This window comes from Xyrauchen texanus, chromosome 47, assembly GCF_025860055.1.
Source record: "Xyrauchen texanus isolate HMW12.3.18 chromosome 47, RBS_HiC_50CHRs, whole genome shotgun sequence".
Classification (NCBI taxonomy): domain Eukaryota; kingdom Metazoa; phylum Chordata; class Actinopteri; order Cypriniformes; family Catostomidae; genus Xyrauchen; species Xyrauchen texanus.
In genome coordinates, this window is record NC_068322.1 from 10,925,661 (window position 1) to 10,946,356 (window position 20,696).

The 20,696-nt window shown below is 38.8% G+C and overlaps 1 protein-coding gene across 1 annotated transcript; it reads left to right on the top strand.

The window, feature by feature from the left end:
* The first annotated feature begins 5,879 nt into the window (after positions 1 to 5,879).
* LOC127638735 (dual specificity tyrosine-phosphorylation-regulated kinase 2-like) lies at positions 5,880 to 20,364 on the top strand. Its single transcript, XM_052120429.1, has 3 exons — positions 5,880 to 6,326; positions 6,978 to 7,108; positions 16,120 to 20,364. Exons 1-3 carry the CDS (start codon positions 6,278 to 6,280, stop codon positions 17,710 to 17,712), a joined length of 1,773 nt encoding a protein of 590 aa, XP_051976389.1. The 5' UTR covers positions 5,880 to 6,277; the 3' UTR covers positions 17,713 to 20,364.
* The last annotated feature ends 332 nt before the right edge of the window (positions 20,365 to 20,696 follow it).

A 20,696-nucleotide genomic window follows, 5' to 3' on the forward strand; every position in this document is an offset into this window, starting at 1 on the left:
TGCATGCAAATATAGTCTAACGTGTGAACATGACTCATTTATTACGTAACAGTCCACCATTTTGTCAAGTGTCTTATCAGTCAAGCTGTGTTTCAGGAGTATTAATTTGCAAGATAGCTTCCCAGCCCAAGTATGTATTGATTCTTTTTCCATTGATGTGAGGGGATGTCAGCAGATTGAATCGCTAAACATCACACAGGCTCTTTTCATAAATCTCAAAGTATTATTGACCAGATGGAAACACTAAAGGTTGTTAGGTTTGTTTTGGGGCACAATCCTAACTGGCCAAAAGCAGCCTTTGTGCCCAGATGGTTTGAGCTTTATGTAAATTGGGTGAATATAAAAGTATTAATTAAAGGGATAGTTCACCTAAAAATAAAATTCTCTCATCATTACCCTCATGCCATCCTAGATGTGTTTGACTTTCATTCTTCTGCAGAATGCAAACACATATCTGTGTATGTGAATGCAAGTGAGTAGTGGCCAGAACTTTGAATCTCAAAAAGCACATAAATTCATCATAAAAATAATCCATACTTTCCTCCCTAGTGGTTAAATCCATTTCTCCAGAAGCAATATGATCGGTGTGGGTGAGAAACCAATCAATATTTAAGTCCTTTTTTACTATAAACCTCCACCTTTGACCAGCCCCGTAGGTTGCGATACACACAAAGAATTCAAATTGCTTAAAAAAAATTAAAAACCAAACAATAGAAGAAGAATGTGGAAGTGAAAGTGAAAGTGGAGATTTTGGGGTGAACAATCCCTTTAAATGTGTCTGTACTGGGTATGTGTCTCACTGAATGAGTGTTGGCATTGGTGAATAAATGATTACAGAGGTTCAGAAATGGTTAAAATTAGATTTTGACTGGACGCACAGCCTTTGACATCAAAAATAACACATACAATATGGAAGCATTTTCTCCTTCCATTTCAAAAGTTCATAACCCCATTTATTATGTTTTTTAACCACTTATTTGTTATATGTTCAGTTTAAGAAGGGCTCTAATGAGCTTGTAGTTTAATTAATTGTAAGGAATACAAGGAAACTGCATGTACAAAATAGAGAACATGATTTATGAACTAATAAAACATGATGGAAACCATAAAAGCCCTCAGGTGTGAGTGTTTTTGGAAAGCTCTTAGGTGTAACCTCTCCCTATCTATCTCCAGGATTATCTATCTGGATATCATTATGAGTATATTGTCTGCAGAATTCATTATTGTTACAGCAGAGCAGGTGAAGTTATACACACTTTAATTAGTCACCAGGGGTTATGGGTTCAGACTATAATACAGGGAACTTTGTTTCATTCAGGCTTTTATCAGACAGCTATGGTGTATCTTTCTTTTTTCTCATTTTCACAAGACAGATGCTACCAGAAAAGTGCTTTATCTGGTGGACCTGTAGTGAGTATGTATGTCAGGTACTTACAGCAACATGTATAGAACAAGCTGTTCTGTGAATTTCGGGTTGACAAAGATTTAATAATATAATCAGTATAAACATGTAATGTTTAAACCTTATTTAAATTTAAGGTGAAGTGTGTAATTTATTTGCCAAATGGAATTGCAAAAATAATGGCCAAAACATTGTCTTCCATTGATCAGAAAACAGATGGAATAGAAAGGTAATAAAACTGATTGATTCTACAACCTAGCATTAAACTGTATTGGGTGATTGTGCAAACCATCTATTAATATTTACAGTATATTTTCACATACATCCAGCAGCTTTGCGCTGCATATATGGATCAGTGAGCATGTTGCCAGGTGAAGAAATCTCAGGCTGGAATCACCATGCATTCCCAGAGCACCATTCTAATGCCTGGATGCTCTTCTAGTTCTAAAGGCAAAGCAGCTAAATATAGACCAAAGCTTGCATCCTCCCCCTAAGCTGATGGTGTAAGTACAACAAGACACTGTGGCACTCCAGGCAAAGGACTACCATTTTATCAATCTGTTATCATAGTCATGGCTTGCGGAACCAGAAGTAGACACAGAAAAGTGTTTAAAAGATTGGCAACAAAACAACCATTTGTCTGGGGAGACTTGCTTTACTAGGCTTCTCCATAATGATGCTGAAATTATTGAAATGTCAGGAAAGGCAGTAGGAAACACAACAGCCTGTGATAGTGGCTGAATCATCATTTATAGATTAGAAATCCCCTAAAAGAGTGGGCACAAACATCTAGATTTGGCCTTTTAAAGGTTATTTTTTCCGAGAACAGGTTCACAGACCCTTTGTTAATAAAAATAAAGTCTGGTGATGGAAAATGGCATGGTAGTATTCACATTTATAAAAGATCTGGGTATATATATATATATATATATATATTGCATCAAAACATGAACATGACCATTTTCAACCATTCATACTGAAATAATCACAAAAACAACAACATAACTTCAGATTTCACATAGGCTAAATCAAACATATTAATAAACACCAGCACATCACAGACACTTAATAAACGCGTTTTCGGCAATATAGTAAGACTGGCTATCTTCTGCACTCAACAGGAGTCAGAAAGCACGTCTTTCTGTTATATAAATTTTAATCGTGGCTGGCTTGACTGCAGTGACCAGCGTGCATATATAAACTATAAACAAATGTATAACGGTGAGTGATTTCAGGAAAAGAAAGAAAAAAATACCTTTATTGGTATTTGCCATTGCCAGCTCAGGAAGATGCTCATGGAAGTTTTTCTTTCCTGTTCGGGCGTCATGTTCCGCCAATGGAAAGGCGCCCAAACTAGCTCTTCTGATTGGCCAAAATTCTCTGATCTCTGAACAGTGCCCGCCTGCTGCCTGTACAGATGCACAAATCACTTTTGCTCCATATTTTACACAGACAAGTGGTACAAAAGGGAGAGCGCGTGAAAAATGGTGTTTGAGACTTGTAGCAGCAGAATCAAGCAGTTGTAGTTTTGTACTTGTGTTTGTGCGAGAAAAATATCAAAGAAAAAAAAAACATTTGTGAGAAAATATTCTACAAGAGGGCAACTCTCGTTGGATGAATTCACATACTGATTTGCAGATGAGCAAAATTTGTCTGACTTCACATTTTTTGATGCGGGTGTGTGAATATGTTTTGCACCATATTTACTGCAACAACTGTAGCAAAAATGTGAGCGTATGAGTTTCTTAAATTGTGATTCGTAGAAAAGGATTTATGCACCTTCAATGAAGAATTTGAGGTGTAATTGTTGTGTTTGTGTTTGTGGGAGAGAAAGAAAAAAATCTACAAGCTTGCAACTCTTAAAATACATTTTTATGTGACTTCAAATAGTGAAACACATGTGTGGCTAATCTCTACAACTACAAATTACACTGTCACAGGTGCTCATTTGATTTGCACCAAATTTATCTTCATTCGCACTCCTGCGGGTCCATTCACTGCTTCAAGCCTCGGGTGATAGTTTCATGGTGCCAGGACTCAGAATGGGTTCTGTGCCATGCCTCAGCAAAAAGGTTCTATCAGAAGCCACAATACCATGACGTGAGACTTGACACGGTCCCTAGATCAGCCCTTCTTGCTCTGAGATTTCCCAGTAACCACAGTGACAAATGCCATGACAGCCATATACACCATACCCTGCTCCAATCTGACCACACCCTAACATGTGACACTACATTGAGTAGCTTCCTGAGGAGTGGAGCTGGGAATGATTGTGACTGTTTTACTTTCACTGTGAATGAAAGACATGATGTATGCTGCACTGTGTTTTCTTCATTATTTTTTAGCATGAAAGCTAAGGTAGATTAGATTGTAACTTACAAATCATGTGTTGTGAATGCATATGTTGTTTTTAAACTAAAAAGTAATTTTGTGGTACATTTTCTTTTTCTAAATTGTTTTTTAAGAGCACTTACTGTGGCCACAAAATATCTGGACACTTAATTATCCCTTAAAAATTATTGTCATTGTAAATATTACATAATACAGTATCAAACCAAATGGCATTTTGGCATTTAAATAAAGATAGCATAAGCACACTTTTCCAGCACAATCTTTCACAAAAATAATTTTGTCAGGTTTTATAAAATGAAAAATTAAAAATATCAACCCTATTTGTTTTCTTAATTTCATTTATATAAATTTCTTGACCTCGTAATCTTTTAACAAAATGTAATAACTTGCTATTCCGCTGATATGGCAGACTCTTCTCTTCTGAAGTGCAAGTACGTGAGACCGCTTGGCAGTTAAGCCAATAGTCAAAAGTTTTTAGTCAGTTTTAACCCTGCCCCATCAAGAGCCTGTCATGTACACAAACCCTGCATCAGCTGAAGTAAACACTAAACGCAGAGATGATGAAGGGTGTATTTTCAGCTGTTTCCCTCCCAAAATGCTTTTTCGTGAGCCTACTGAAACACTTCCTGTTTCAGTAGGAAATATGTCAAAACACCAAACCGAACTGTGCTTGTAAAGACTCTTCGTGTGGTTACTCTGCAAGGTCACCAGAGTGAACTTTTTACACCCACTGAAAATTACCATTCGACAAGTTACTTTAAAGTAATCGCAAAGATGGAAAAGAAACGTAAAGTTAGTTTGCTGCTTGGTTTGATTTTTGCTATCAAATGCAATTTTATTTCATTGTGACTTTAGTTTCCAAAAACATTTTATCAAAATAACAATTGTTCTCAAGAACTGCGAATAGAGTAATTTAGGTAAAAAGTATAAAACATTGTCTGCATGTACGCAACATTGAAATTGAACACAAAACAAGCTATACATTGTGTAGTAATGTTTTATATCAAAAACAAATACTTTATCATTACCAGAACAATTTAACATGGACTACTGTGAAAAGCACAAATAGAAAGTTAAAGTGGATATTTGTGAGTGGTAATCTGAGTCTTTTGTTTGGCCATAGCACAAACTGAGATACGTTCATCACTGTTTTTACCTTTTTAAATGCTGAGCCGGAAACTGACAACATCAACAAAGTGACTAATCATTATCAAAAACCTCAAACATTTAGGCAAATCCCATTATCCAAAGAATAAAATAGATAATGAAATTATCTGAATCACAGAGAAACTCAATCTACACACAAACAACAATATTTACAGGGAGAAGTATCAATCAATTATCAAGATGAATCATTGTCCTTGAGCTTAATTTGTGACGTTTAAGACAAGATAGCTTTAGAACAGACAATGTGGCATTCAATCACATTACAAATAACCTAATCACTGCAAAATGTGTTTTGATAAGTAGGCTATTGGCTACATAACTAGTATGGTTGTTAATTGTTTTATATAATGTTAATAATATTATATTGATAAATGTATTTACTTGCTCTTATAGGCATGGTGCACCAGCAGTTATGCAGTATTGTATGATGTAAAGATATTAGAAATGTAATGCAAAGCTTGATGATTTTGAAGAGTGTTTAGTTCATTTAACTTTTACTTAAACAAGATACTAATTGCACCACAATCAAGTGAATCCACACAGAACAATGTGACAATGAAGCATGGCTACTGTCTGGTAACTGAATGTACAGTACAAGCGGGGGCGGTTATGTTAAGCAGCACTCACTCCTCCCTCTAGTGGAAAGTAAGGTAACAAACTCATCAGCCTAAACCCAACACGTGCTAAAAGTGTACATGAAAATGCCCATCGATAATAATAAAAAGATAATTATATACGTGTATGCATCGACATCTTAGAACTGAAGTGCGTAAAATAAACCAAACCGTTAGATAGTATGATCAAGTATTATGTGGAAATGATCGAAAGCATGAAAAAACACTATACTCCAGTTTGAAATATACAGTATGTATAAATAAACAAACTCTGTGGCATCAGTGTGAGGCTGTGTGCTTTATTCGAGACATCAGACGTGGTTGGTGGACTCGCTGAGCGTTGCGTCCTGCTCGGGGAGGGGAGAGAAAAGAAGGTGGAGGCGAACCAGGGTGATAGATAAGCCCAGACAACACCCTAAACCGGTTTAAAGTATATTCCCAGCGGGTGTGTGAGTGCATGAGAACACGACCATGCGACTTCTGCGGGCCGTGCCGAATGTATTGGGCCCAAACCCGCGGAGCAGTGGAGAGCCATGCGTGCGTCTTTGTTTGTTTTGCGCGTTTCTAAGCGATGATAAACCGAATTCGGGTAGTGTTTGAAGAAGTAACACCTAGAGTTTGCTCGCACAGGTCTGGATGTAGCTGATTGGAGTAGCAACAGTCAGAGTGGGTGATCAGGGAGGAAGGGAGAGACTGAAGTGGGTTCTCTGCGTGTGCATGTGTGTGTGATTCTCAAGCAGCCATGTTAACCAAGAAACCCTGCGCTGTTGCTGCTGCTGTCTACCCGACTGGTAAGGAACCCAGTGTCCGGATCTAAGAGGGCGGCGAATATCACGATCCGTTCGCCGGGCGCGTTTGTTTATAATCCAGATTGGATTTTGGAGATGGATTATTTATCCGGTTTAAATGCTCCATAACGCTTGTAAAGGCTGGAAGCTTTACGTCTCATTGCTCTCCGTTGGCTATAGGGGTCGGGTACAGTAGCGTTCAGCCACGGTTCTTAGGAAACACATATAGAAAAGAGATCGTTTTTATACCTAGTCTTGTTTTTAAGTGAGAACATATTTAACGCGCTTTGAATTTGCGCTTGCATTACATTTTTAGTCGTGTTTCGACATCAGAGGTTTCCAAGTGTTAATGTTAGTTTTCGTTCGTTAAGATGATTAAACATTTGCCTTAAGCAAATCTTTCCTTCTGGTGCTCTTTGTAAGTTTCACAATCGATTTGCTCGTGTCTGATGTTTTGAGATCAACATTTCAGCATGTGGGGGGACACAGTTTCCCCCGTGAACCCTTACTGCATCCGCTAAAACCAGCTCCACATACAAAATAAATCCAAATTAAGAATGCCTTTTCAAAAGACTTCCTGATCCACATAATATTAAGCAGTTTCATCATAGCTTTCCAATGTTGCATTTTCCAAAATCATTCTCGTTTCTGCAGGCAAAGGGGGTGAGATTTGCCAGCTACAGTCTTCTCCCGGACTGGGCATCGGGGGTCCCAGGGTTGGAGCAGGGACTGAAGCCACATCACCCGTCACACTACCCCCTCTCAGGAACAGCAACTCCCTCATGGTACAAAACATTCTTCCACACACTTTGTAAAAGTGCATGTCTGCTTCTTTGTTCTCTCAAGCCTTGCTACAATGTGTCAATGTGATTTTTTTTATTAGTGCATGGGTGAGGAACACCTTACAGTCATTATAGCATGTGTCATTTGTTTTTAAGAGCATTGAAGCAGTGGCTAGTGACAGAATGCAGACCAATTATTGCATTCTGACATAATTTGCATACATGTCATTGCATGTACAGTAGGTGACTTTATGAAGGCAGCCATGTTTAGTGGAGTGTAGAATGACCACATTGTATGTCTAGTTTAGTCTTGCATGATAAAGGGGGCTTCTTTTGAATATTACATGGATCTAGCTATCCACTGCCTGGCACAATTTTGTATTTTTTTTAAATAAATGCTTTTTTTAAAAAAGATTTCAAGATTAAGACCTTGACAGCAGTTTCAGGCGGTTCAGTTGGAATATAAAAATGTGTGCTTTAAACCTATGACCTGTTTAAGTTTACATTTATTTTGATGATAGTCATAGAAACGACTTAAACAGTTTGTGTGCAATAAGCATTCAGACATGAACAGTGGTTTTGCTTAGTGGCTCTCACAGACTCATTGGCTAATGTATTGTATGGAGAGGTTGCCTTTAGTGGGGGATGGGCAATGTTCAGGCCATCAGTGACCGTGTAACCAGTAGGCAAAGCTGAATTCTGTGATCTCCTTATGTAAATCGATTTAATTCAAAGCCAGTCATTTGAGTATGAACGGCAAGAGGTTTTGCATTGTTTAGGAATAATGAACATTATCTTCTATAGAAAATAATTCAGTTTGCAGAATGTATGAAAACCACATTTTGATAATTAATTTGTTAATTAGTAACATTCGAAGAGTTGCATTTGCAGTAAATGTATTTTAGCACAGTCTGAATACAATGCAAGAATTGGATCGGTGCCATTTATGACTAAGTAGACTGCCTTGGCATTCTTTATTTAGCTGTCATTCTTAAAGGGGTAAATATAGACACAGAATGCTCAGGCCTGCATGGTAGGCCCATTTCTATGCACACTCTTACAGGTCAGAGATCCTGCCACAAATAGTCAATATAATCAGTTTAAGCTTTGTATTTGCAAATCTCAACTCTTAAATCATAAATGTAAATGTTTCTTACTGAGATTAATAGCCAAGCTCTAAACTATGCCATTGAAAATTTGCATTGATTGAGGTGTTACTACATTTTATCGATGATTGTAAATCATTCTCTTGTTTTATTTGCTGGAATAAAAAAAAAAAAACATAGTATTATTGACTGAAGAGTGTGCATACTTTGCACTTAAACAGACATCTGGCTTTTTTTCTGTCAGGTTTTTGCAGATGTGACATGAAAATGGGACATGACTGGGACATGTGGAATTATACAAGTTGCTCTCATTATTGCATCTTAGTACTTATATGGACATTAGGTGTTGAGATGAGCTATGGTGTGATGATGCTAAAGTTAACAGTAATGACTAATGATTTCAAGGGGCAGTGTGTTTAGCTCCTTCCTTCATTATATAACTGGTTATATCAACAAATTAGAGCTGATTATGTGTACATACAGGGTACTGGAATTACATTTTTCACATATTTTTAAAAGCCTGCCAAGTCAAATTATGTATGGACAGACTTTACTAGTACACTGAAGGACACATTGTGCAGTTTGCATTTAATTTGACTAGGAAGCTGTGGAAGGTTGCATCTAAAGGTCTTCACCAGTTCACCCTAACCTGAGGACCCGAGACCTGACCCGACCCGGGACCCATACTGGTTCGGATCCACAAAGCAGTCAATGTTATCTTATGCGAGACACATAAAAACAGCAAAGCTGATTCTAAACAAGTTGCGTTGAAATCAGTTCGATTGGGTCTGTGTCTCCCTGGCCAGGTCCTGGTCCCTGCTTTCAAATTAAAGACCGGTTCGGATCCGGGTCTGGCATTTCTCGGTTCTGCATGGGTATGTGTCCAAGCTTTCGAATAATAGACTGGTCCGGTTCGTGTCCGGGTAGTACGTTTCCGGGTCTCTTTGTGTTCGAGCACAAATATTTGGACCAGTGAAGACCTCTAGTTGCATCCAATTATATGCCAAATGTTTTAGATTGCTGGCTTGTATCAATGGGTGACACCTTTTGTGTCATATATCGTTCAAAAGCCAATTAACAACATTAAGACCAGTTGAGTCACATTTTACATCTTACAGCTCGTCTCATGCTGCGTGTGCATTTTATAGAGAAGATGAGCATTAGAATGAGTGTCACACTCACAGTATCACCCAAACGAAATGTCTTTTGTTCGGCTCTAGTTGTGTCCTCAACAGTTGCCTGTAAACCTGCTCTTTCAATGACCACCCCCATATATATATATATATATATATATATATATATATATATATATATATATATATATATATATATATTAGGGCTGTTGATATAACGTGTTAATTTAGTGTGATTATTGTTAGAAAAAATTATGCTGTAAAAAGATTAATGCAATTAATCATGTCCCAAGACTGCAATATGGAAGATTCATGAGAAATTCAAGCTTGAAGTACCACCTGTTTTCTCCAGGGAGCAGTCAGTGAAATTCAGCTGTATAGGGAACGTGCAGCGTATACAGAGAACAAAACAACCCTTCAGCATACAGCACAACACAAGGATATGTTCTTGCATTCAAAACACAGCTTGTTGGAGCACAAATCCGAATTAAGGGATCTCAAGACATGTTCTTCTAAGTTTAACTTGACAGATTGACCTAAAAATGGTATGTTCATTATGTGACGCAAGCAAAGTGAGATGCTCCAAAAGCATCCGTACAGGTGCACATTGAAAGGTCCTTAGACAAGCCTTCATAATAAAACTCTGACTGATTGACAAATTCACTTACAAAATATATTGCTGTGAACTGTATGCCAATGATTGGCTTATGTTCAATAATATGCAAATAAACAATACATTGGATTCTAAAGCAGCTTTTAGTATTGACTTATCAATACTTAACTCCTCTGCCACAATAATATAATGCATTTTAATTATCTGAATAATATATATATATATATATATGGGGCGGCAGGGTGGTGCAGCGGTTAGCACTGTCGCCTCACAGCAAGAAGGTCGTGGGTTCAAACCCTGGGTGCCCTGGCCTTTCTGTGTGGAGTTTGCATGTTCTCCCCATGTCTGCGTGGGTTCTCTCCAGGTACTCCGGCTTCCTCCCACCATCCAAAAGACATGGAGGCTAGGTTAATTGGTGTCTCCAAAAAAATTTCCCTAGATGTGGATGTGGAGGTGAGTGTGAGTGTATGTCTGTCTATGTGTGGCCCTGGCGATGGACTGGCGACCTGTCCAGGGTGTCCCCGCCTTTCGCCCAATGTTAGCTGGGATAGGCTCCAGCCCCCGCGACCCTGTACACAGGATAAGCGGTTGACGATGGATGGATGGATGGATGGATGGATATATATATATATATATATATATATATATATATATATATATATATATATATATATATATATATATATATATATATATAAAATATATATATATTTCACCGATATATATATATATCCATCCATCCATCCATCCATCGTTCACCGATATATATATATATATCGGTGAACGATGGATGTATATATATTTCACCGATCAGCCACAGCATTAAAAACACCTGCCTAATATCTTGTAGGTCCCCCTTGTGCCAACAAAACAGCTCTAAGCCATCGAGGCATGGACTCCATGAGACCTCTGAAGGTGTCCTGTGGTATCTGGCACCAAGACATTAGCAGCAGATCCTTTAAGTCCTGTAAAGTTGCGAGGTTGGGCATCCATGGATAGGACTTGTTGGTCCAGCACATCCCATAGATGCTCAATCAGATTGAGATCTGGAGAAATTGGAGGCCAAGTCAACACCTTGAACCCTTTGTCATGTTCCTCAAACCATTCCTGAACAATTTTTGCAGTGTGGCAGGGCGCATTATCACGCTGAAATAGACCACCGCCATCAGGGAATACCATTGCCATGAATGGGTGTACGTGGTCTGCAACAATTTTTAGGTAGGTAATACGTGTCAAAGAAACATCCACATGAATGCCAGGACCCAAGGTTTCCAATCAGAACATAGCCCAGGGCATCACGCTGCCTCCGCCGGCCTGCCTTCTTCCCAGGTAAACGACGCACACACACCCATCCGTCTACATGATCTAAAAGAAAACGTGATTCATCAGACAAGGCCACATTCTTCCATTGCTCTATGGTCCAGTTCTAACAGTTCTGCTTTCAGTGGTGGGCAAGGGTCATCATGTGTACTCTGACCAGTCTGCAGCTACACAGCCCCATACACAGCAAGCTGTGATGCACCGTGTGTCCTGACACCTTTCTATCATGGCCAGCATTAAGGTTTTCAGCATTTTGTGCTACAGTAGCTCTTCTGTGGGATCGGATTAGATGGGCTAGCCTTCACTCCCCATGTGCATCAATGCGCCCATGGCCTTGCCGCCGGTTCACCGGTTGTCCTTCCTTGGACAACTTTTGGTAGGTACTAAACACTGCATACCGGAACACCCCACAAGACCTGCCATTTTGGAGATGCTCTGTCCCAGTTGTCTAACCATCACGCTTGTCCATTTTTCCTGCTTCCAACATATGAAATTCAAGAACTGAATGTTCACTTGCAGGCATATACATTTAAACTCAGTTTGCACAATTCCTGACATTTAATCCTAGAAAACATTCCCTGTCTTAGGTCAGTTAGTATCACTTCTTTATTTTAAGAATGTGAAATGTCAGAATAATAGTAGAGAGAATTATTTATTTCAGCTTTTATTTCTTTCATCACATTCCCAGTGGGTCAGAAGTATACACACACTGTTAGTATTTGGTAGCATTGCCTTTAAATTGTTTAACTTGGGTCAAAAATTTTGGGTAGCCTTCCACAAGCTTCTCACAATAAGTTGTTGGAATTTTGGCCCATTCCTCCAGACAGAACTGGTGTAACTGAGTCAGGTTTGTAGGCCTTTTTGCTCGCACATGCTTTTTCAGTTCTGTCCACAAATTTGTGAGGGGATTGAGGTCAGGGCTTTGTGATGGCCACTCCAATACCTTGACTTTGTTGTCCTTAAGCCATTTTGGAGGTATGCTTGGGGTCATTGTCCATTTGGAAGACCCATTTGCGACCGACCATTAATTCCTGGCTGTTATGTTGATATAGGACTCTTTTTACTGTAGATATAAATTCTTGTCTACCTGTTTTCTACAGCTTCTTCAAAGGTCCTTTGCTGTTGTTCTTGGATTGAGAAGACAGAATGTGTCTCCTTCCTGAGTGGTATGATGGCTGCGTAGTCCCATGGTGTTTATACTTGCATACCCTTGTTTGTACAGATGAACTTGGTAACTTCAGGCATTTGGAAATTGGTCTGCAATGTTTTTCTGAGGTCTTCAGATTTCTTTTGATTTTCCCATGATATCAAGCAAAGAGGCACTGAGTTTGAAGGAAGGCCTTAAAATACATCTACATGTACACCTCCATTTGACTCCAATTAGCCAATTAGCCTATCAGAAGCTAATTGCCTAAAGGCTTGACATAATTTTCTGGATTTAGGAATGGATTATGACCCACTGGAATTGTGATATAGTCAATTCAAAGTGAAACAATCTGTCTGTAAAAAATTGTTGGAAAAATTACTCGTGTCATGCACAAAGTAGATGTACTAAACGACTTGCCAAAACTGTAGTTTGATAATATATTTTATATATATATATAATTCTATTATTTGATTATGAATGGCACAATGTGTCTACTTTGGGGGATTTCCCACCTATTTATTGGGATAATCTTACTTTTCTAGAGTAAACCAGAGTTTTGTTATTAGCAAGACATCACTGCAGTGTTTCCCCTATAGTCATTTTGCAGCGGTGCTGCGACACTGTTGAATTATGTGCGCCGCTGTTGCGATTTCACATGGTTAATTTAATATTCTTGGCGCAACATAATGCTTGCCAGCCCCAGTCAGATGTGCGCTTTCTACACTGCAAAAGGGACCCCACCACACTCACACAAATGCATGCACTTACTCCCAGTGATGTCACCGCATAACAACACGTGTCAAACTCGCTTTTTTTCAAGTGGCCCAGGAGCTCGTTTCTGAAATGTAGGATGGCAGGGGATCGCACCGTTTCACTGAACAATCAGTTAGTGCTTTCCTCATGAATATAAATTAGCCTTTCCCTGTCATATGTATGTTTTGGAGCACATTTTGCTCACTGGAAAAGCGGAATGAAACAGCAGAGCAGGTGCGGTAATTCACAGACTCAACTATGCACAGACTATTTTAAATGCACCTGTGAACCAGTGAGATGCGCTGCGGGGATTGCGAAACCCATTTGAATGTGGTACGGAATTGCCTGTTGCAATAATTTTACCATGAACTATTATAAATATCATTGATAAAACTATGGAAATACTATGGTGCATGTTTATATTTGTGGACCAAGCTATCAAGATAGATTTTCCATCTGTATAAAATATGTACTGTTGTAATGCTTTCTGATTGTAGGAAAATGTTAAGTTGTCTTGTTTGCCTTCAGAAATTCCAAGGCATGGCTGTAGTTTAATTAGTAGGATTCTGATGAAAGGAATCTGTAAAGAAGACCAATCTTATTCACACTGTCAAAATATTTCAATTTAGCCATATAAAACTGAGGTGTTAATTTCTTCCTCATATTTTACTGTTGTTAATATTTTAATTTGCATCCCAACCTCAAAATCAGTGCTGTACTGTTAAATGTGCATTTCAATGCGCATAACATGTAATATTATTTGCATGGGTGCTACCAAAGCAGGTGATGGTATTTCATTTTCAAAGGACCCTTTAAGGGCACAAATAAACCCTGATGTGCCCCACGGTGAATTGGAGTTTGACACCCCTGTTTTATTCTATTTAACCAACATGTGTTAATACAAGTTTGGTGTTGCTGGCTTGTGGACGTGCGCACAACAGCACTGCAGTTGAAAAAAAAGTCCTAGGGGAAACGCTGCACTGTAATTCTATTGTACAAGTTCTGCATGAGTCAGTGCCAAAAGGAGAAATATGGCTGCATTTTGAGTGTGCTTTAAGAGCAGATTGTGTCAGAGCCTTTGGATTTAGAGTTCAAGCTGGGTATTATGCTTTATCTTTAATCAGAGGTGTAGAGACATCAGCTGTGGTCATTGGTTGAGATGAAAAAGGATCCGTAAAATCTAAAGTGTTGTATTGGACTGGTATTCTATTCTACACTTGTATTATCACTCTCCATGTATGTGTATATGGGAATGCTTAAAAAATAAAGAACAATTAAGTTGATTACAACAGCATTACAATTCATATCACTTGCAGAAATAAGTACTAATCTGTTAAATCTATGTCTCAAAAAGCAGAACAACAGTAAACGTTTTTTAATTTCTATAAAATGAGAGGGTTGCCACAAGCCTCTGACAGAATCAACAGGATGTCCTTGCAAAAACAAGCTGCAGAGGTAATCACATTATCAAGGAAGCAAGCATCTTTCAGGACAGGAGATATAGGGAAGCAGGAAATGCATGTCTAATGTCCTTGAATAAACAAAAAAATCTTTCTAGCTTCACATCCTACAAAAAAACAAAAAAAGAGACAGTACTGCAAAACATCAAATGTTATTAAAAGGCACTCATCTGGACACCAGATCTCTTGGACCAGTTATGTAACATTATAAAGTGACTGATGTGAACGTGATTTGCAATGTGTCATGGACACCTTGGCTCCTTTACAATAACCATAAGATTATGTATTATTATATGAGTGGTACTGGTCATGTCCGGGCAGAAGTAATTGTGTACAAAACTGTAATGTCTAGTAAACAGCTAGGGACACCATTTGGATAAAACATAAGAATCCAGTCTGTTAACTCTTTGCATAAAATGTAAATCTTTTGTTTTGTAAATTTCTTTCTATGTAGACTTTCCAATTATAGATGATGTGCTATCTGTGGGCTTCAAGTAGCTTCATTCCTCTTGATCCTCTAGAATAGGAGGATTTAGTTAAGCTCCGTCCAGGCTTGGCTAAGCAGAAGAATCTTTTGTCTTGCATTTTGGTTCATTTTAGGGTTAGTTAACCCAAAAATGAAAATTCTCTCATCATTTACTTACTCTCATGCCGTCCCACATGTGAATGACTTTCTTCTTCAGAACACAAACAAAGATTTTTAGAACAATATTTCAGCTCTATAGGTCCATACAATGCAAGTGGATGGTGGTCAGCACTTTAAAGCTCAAAAAGTACAGACAATCGTAGTAAAAGCAATCCATATGACTCCAGTGGTTAAATTAATGTCTTCTAAAATGATATGATTGCTTTGGGTGAGAAACAGATCAATATTTAAGTCCTTTTCACTATAATTGTTTTCTTCCAGTTCTCTAATGCCTGCCACAACAAGACTCCGTTCTGTCAGCCTCTTGCATGACGCAAGCACGTTGGCATGTTTAGGCGAGAATTGACGTTGATGCAGCCGGAAGTGCAGCTTGATTTGTTTACGAGAGAATGCTGTTCACAAGTTTTATTGGTTCTGCTTTCATTTAAACATGCCAGAGCACTTGCGTCATGTGAGAGGCAGAGGGAACTGAGTCCCGTTGTAGACCGGAATCGGAGAGTGACCGTAAGTACACAATTTTAGTGAAAAGGACTTAAATATCTGTTTCTCACCCAAAGTGATCATATTGCTTTATAGTACAATTGTCTGTGCTAATCACCAAAGCTAGTCACCATCCACTTGCTTTAAGAGCCTGCTTTGGATACTTTGCATATTATAGTAGACTAGGATCCAAAAAAAAATTTAACTTAATTAAAAATTAAAAGTTAATAGTCATGTTGAAGTCTATTTTTTTGTCAAATCAAGACTTTGTGTCATTTTTATCAGTGCTGTGTGTCCTTTTATTTATTTTGGAAACAGTCTTCAAATTTTGTTTCTTTTTGTTTTACCTTCTCCAGGCTGGAGGCAATAAGCACACAATGAACGACCATCTGCACATTGGAAATCACCAGCAGATCCACGTTCAACAGCTGTTTGAGGAGAACAGCAACAAACGAACAGTGTTGACTGCACAACCCAATGGGTTGACACCTGTGGGCAGGGTGGGTTTACCCATGCCCGAGAAGCAGCAAGAAAGCAGCCAATGTCGACAAAGCAGCTCGACCTCCATCAAATCAACTGAAAGCAAACCTAAGCCAGCACCCTTGACTCCTGAGCAGGCCATGAAACAGTACATGTCTAAATTGACAGTGTTTGAACAACAAGAGATCTTCACCTACACTGAGATCTATTTTATTGGTCCAAATGCAAAGAAACGACAAGGTGTAGTTGGTGGTTCAAACAATGGAGGTTATGACGACGATCAAGGCTCCTACATTCAGGAACCCCATGACCATATAGCATATAGGTATGAGGTACTAAAGGTCATTGGTAAGGGCAGCTTTGGTCAGGTGGTGAAGGCCTATGACCATAAAAACCACCAACATGTAGCCCTGAAAATGGTGCGTAACGAGAAGCGATTCCACCGCCAAGCAGCCGAGGAAATTCGCATCCTGGAGCACTTATGCAAGCAGGATAAGGACGCCACTATGAATGTCATCCACATGCTGGAGAACTTTACATTCCGCAACCATATCTGCATGACGTTCGAGTTGCTCAGCATGAACCTTTATGAGCTTATCAAGAAAAACAAGTTTCAGGGCTTTAGTTTGCCACTAGTGCGCAAGTTTGCACACTCCATCTTGCAGTGTCTGGACTCCCTGCACAAGAACAGAATTATTCACTGCGACCTCAAACCTGAGAATATCCTCCTGAAGCAGCAGGGGCGCAGCGGGATAAAAGTAATCGACTTTGGCTCCAGCTGCTACGAGCATCAACGGGTCTACACTTATATCCAATCACGCTTCTACAGGGCCCCAGAAGTCATTCTGGGTGCTCGTTATGGAATGCCAATTGATATGTGGAGCTTAGGTTGTATCTTAGCGGAATTACTTACAGGGTACCCTCTCTTACCTGGAGAAGATGAAGGGGACCAACTAGCATGTGTCATAGAGCTGCTGGGTGTGCCCTCCCAGAAGTTACAGGATTCATCTAAAAGAGCCAAAAATTTCATCAGCTCGAAAGGATACCCCCGTTATTGCACAGTCACAACCTTACCTGATGGTTCGGTGGTGTTAAATGGGGGAAGGTCACGCAGGGGCAAACTCAGAGGTCCGCCAGGAAGCAGGGACTGGATAACAGCACTTAAAGGCTGTGATGACCCACTGTTTTTGGACTTTCTCAAACAGTGCCTAGAGTGGGACCCATCCTTGCGTATGACCCCTAGTCAGGCCCTTCGTCACCCATGGCTCAGAAGACGCTTGCCAAAACCTCCCACTGGGGAGAAGACCACCGTAAAGCGAATCACTGAGGGTACGGGTGCTATTACGTCAATCTCCAAATTACCTCCCCCTTCTGCCTCAACCACAAAGTTAAGGACTAACCTGGCACAAATGACTGATGCCAATGGGAATATACAACAAAGGACAGTTTTGCCAAAATTAGTCAGCTGAACTTTCATTTTTCTATTAAATGGAGATATTGGAAATTGTGCAATGCTGAGCTTTCAGAAGTGTGGCATTTCTAGGAATATAGTTTTTATTCATATACACCATCTATGAACTGCTTTGTAGCACATCTTTGTTGGTTTATTTCTATGAATGCTAAAATGGCCAAGAAAGGGGGAACAACACTTTTAAGTTTTTATCTCAGGGCTTTGTAAAAGGCTGCTTGTTGGAGCATTCATACAATCTGGTTTATAATAACACAAAGTCCCACATGGTTTAATACATACATCTTGAAGCATAAAAACCAAATAGTCTTTCTGCAATTAATTAATTGAAGCATACATTGTTGTATGTGCTTCTGAAATTTCTATCACAACTCTCCAATCCTGTCAGATAAATAGCATGGTAATGGCCATGCTATCTAAGGCCTGTTGCTTTTTCCAGCATCATTTTTAATGTCAAGCTGCAAATTTAATTCGATTTTAAGAGACTATGTTTAGAGAATCACAGGTCATAACAGAAAAGTGGATGTTGCAGAATGTTATGAGGTAACAGAGGGAAACAATGTTTACATGATAAACTTGGTATGTGCCTATAAATCTCTTGACATTCCGTAAGAAATGAAATGAGGAAAAGAGTGTCTACATTCAGTATATAAGCTATTCTCTGGAAGAGTTGCTTTTGAACATGTACTGTCCTGGAAGGAAGCTTTAGTGATTTACTTGAATCTGAGCAAGTATTGATGCAATTTTAACTTGAATATTAAATGGTCAAGGCTATGGCAGAACGTGAAACTTAAATCAAGTTTTAAAATAAATCTATAACCACTAGGACAAGGCAGTTGTTAATGCCATGATTAATATCGAATCATTGTTCGGACTTGCTAATATCAGGCCAGAGTTAAAATTCTTAAAGGTTGTTCCCTTTTTTAAAATAATGTTACAAAATGGTTTTAAATAACACTTTTTTTTTTCCTCATTAGAACACAAAGACTGGCCATTTTTGTAGCATTTGTAACATGGAAAGAATAATTTGACATGGGTGTAAACGCATAACTAAAGTTTAACTTATTCATTTAATTGTGTCTCAGTGAAGAGCTAATATAAATGGAACAAGTGGCCTGAATGTGTGCAGTTGGCAGAATATCAGTGGAGAGTGACTTACCATATAATGCACAAGAAATATATCTGCAAGTACTTTGAAACCCTAATCTAGCATGAGATAGTCCTGCTTGCTCTCAACCAGTCTCAGATTGTGGGGGTGTGGATAGGGGTCAAACCACGGGCTGTCAGGGAGTTCAGCAAAGCTGTAATGCTCATGTTGATCCCTCACCCCCCTACTAGAGACTGGCACCAGCCAGCTGCACAATGCTCAGGGGCTCAGGCCCCTTTGGACACCCATAGTGCTTTACAGATGCAGAAGTAACCTGCCAACATCAGCAGGCATTTCATAATGTACTTTATACTTTTTTACTGTTCTTTGAATTGACAGCAGTGTGGAATAATTTTGCCTTAGGTTTAATATAACGTGCCTTTGGTTATCAATGCCATTCTTTTTATTTCGAACAATGAAACTCCCTTCCACTTACTTTAAAAGACTCATGGTTATTCTCTTGCACATGTTTGAGCATCGCCCAAAGATACTCCCAAATCTCATGAAATGGGACTTGGGATCAAGTGGCCGCACAGTTGAGAGGTTGTACATGTAGTTCAGACGCTCCCATATATTTTTATCCAATGATTTTAGAGAAATCACCTGAGCAAACTTTTCCAAAAGGGATTTCTTAGTAAGTGACAACAATCATATCTACACTGATTTTTCTCAAGTAGAATATGTGTCTTCACCATTGCATTCATGTTGTCTTAACATCACAAGTATTCAAGGAAACACATTTGGCTGGTTGTAATACAATAGAAATAAGAACACATTTTAATATTTTACCTCAAACTGTTGTGATATTCTTGTACTTTATGAATCCAGGGCATTTGGTACATACCAAAGTGCATTCCTTTCTGTGTTAGTTAGGAAATGAAGCCAGATTTTCTCTTTTTACCTGATCAAGATGCACTCAAGCAACTCAAGAGCATATCTTGAGAAAGATAATCTTCTGTGGAGAGGGAAGCACAGGGTAAGGAGGCTTGTGCTCTATTCGCCTGTTACACAACCTGTTTAAATGTCTGAGAGATGTAGCATACTTCCAAACCTCTGTTGCTTGACATGGTTGGGTGTATTGCAGTGAAAACTGCATGCCCCAAAAACCAACAGCAAGTCCATTTCACCCCAGTGTGCAATACAGTGGAAGTATTAACTATTAAGTTGGATTTTTAAAAGGACATGTGCCCTAACTCTTGAGTTTAGCTACCAACTGTTAACTTCAGTCAGCCCTGTTTTAAACAAATATTTAACACGGAAGCAAAGTTGACATTTGTTTGTATACAGCCACTGAAACTGTACATATGTGAATTTGTTGAGAATTTGATGTGGATGTGTACATATGTATAATGTTTTAATATTGTGAAATGCTGCTGAAAACACTACATTTTTTGCTGTAGTGGGGGGTTGATGTTGGCGGCAGTTTTATGATACTGTATGTATTGTACAGCTGATGGAAGAAAAGTTTTTTTAGTGATCATTTGTTTAATTTTATTGTTGTGGCTGGAAAATAATAAAAGTTTTAATGTTCATCTTTACAAAATACAGATTGTGTTGACATCTTTTAGGAGCAATATGGAGAAATTTTATTTGCAAAAGTTTGTTCTGCATTTTAGTTCAAGGGTCGGTTGCATAAATCCGTTTTCCAGGGATTGCCCAAAACATTTTGTCCATATATATTTCAATGACCATTTATTTTGTACTTTTTAATTTAGCACATGGGCTTCTTCCTACAGTATATTCCTCTTTGCTTCTTGCACTATGGTTTTAAAAACCTTCCTGAACTTCCGGGCAATGGTTGGTTCGGGTGACTGACAAATTGGCACGATTAACTTTCC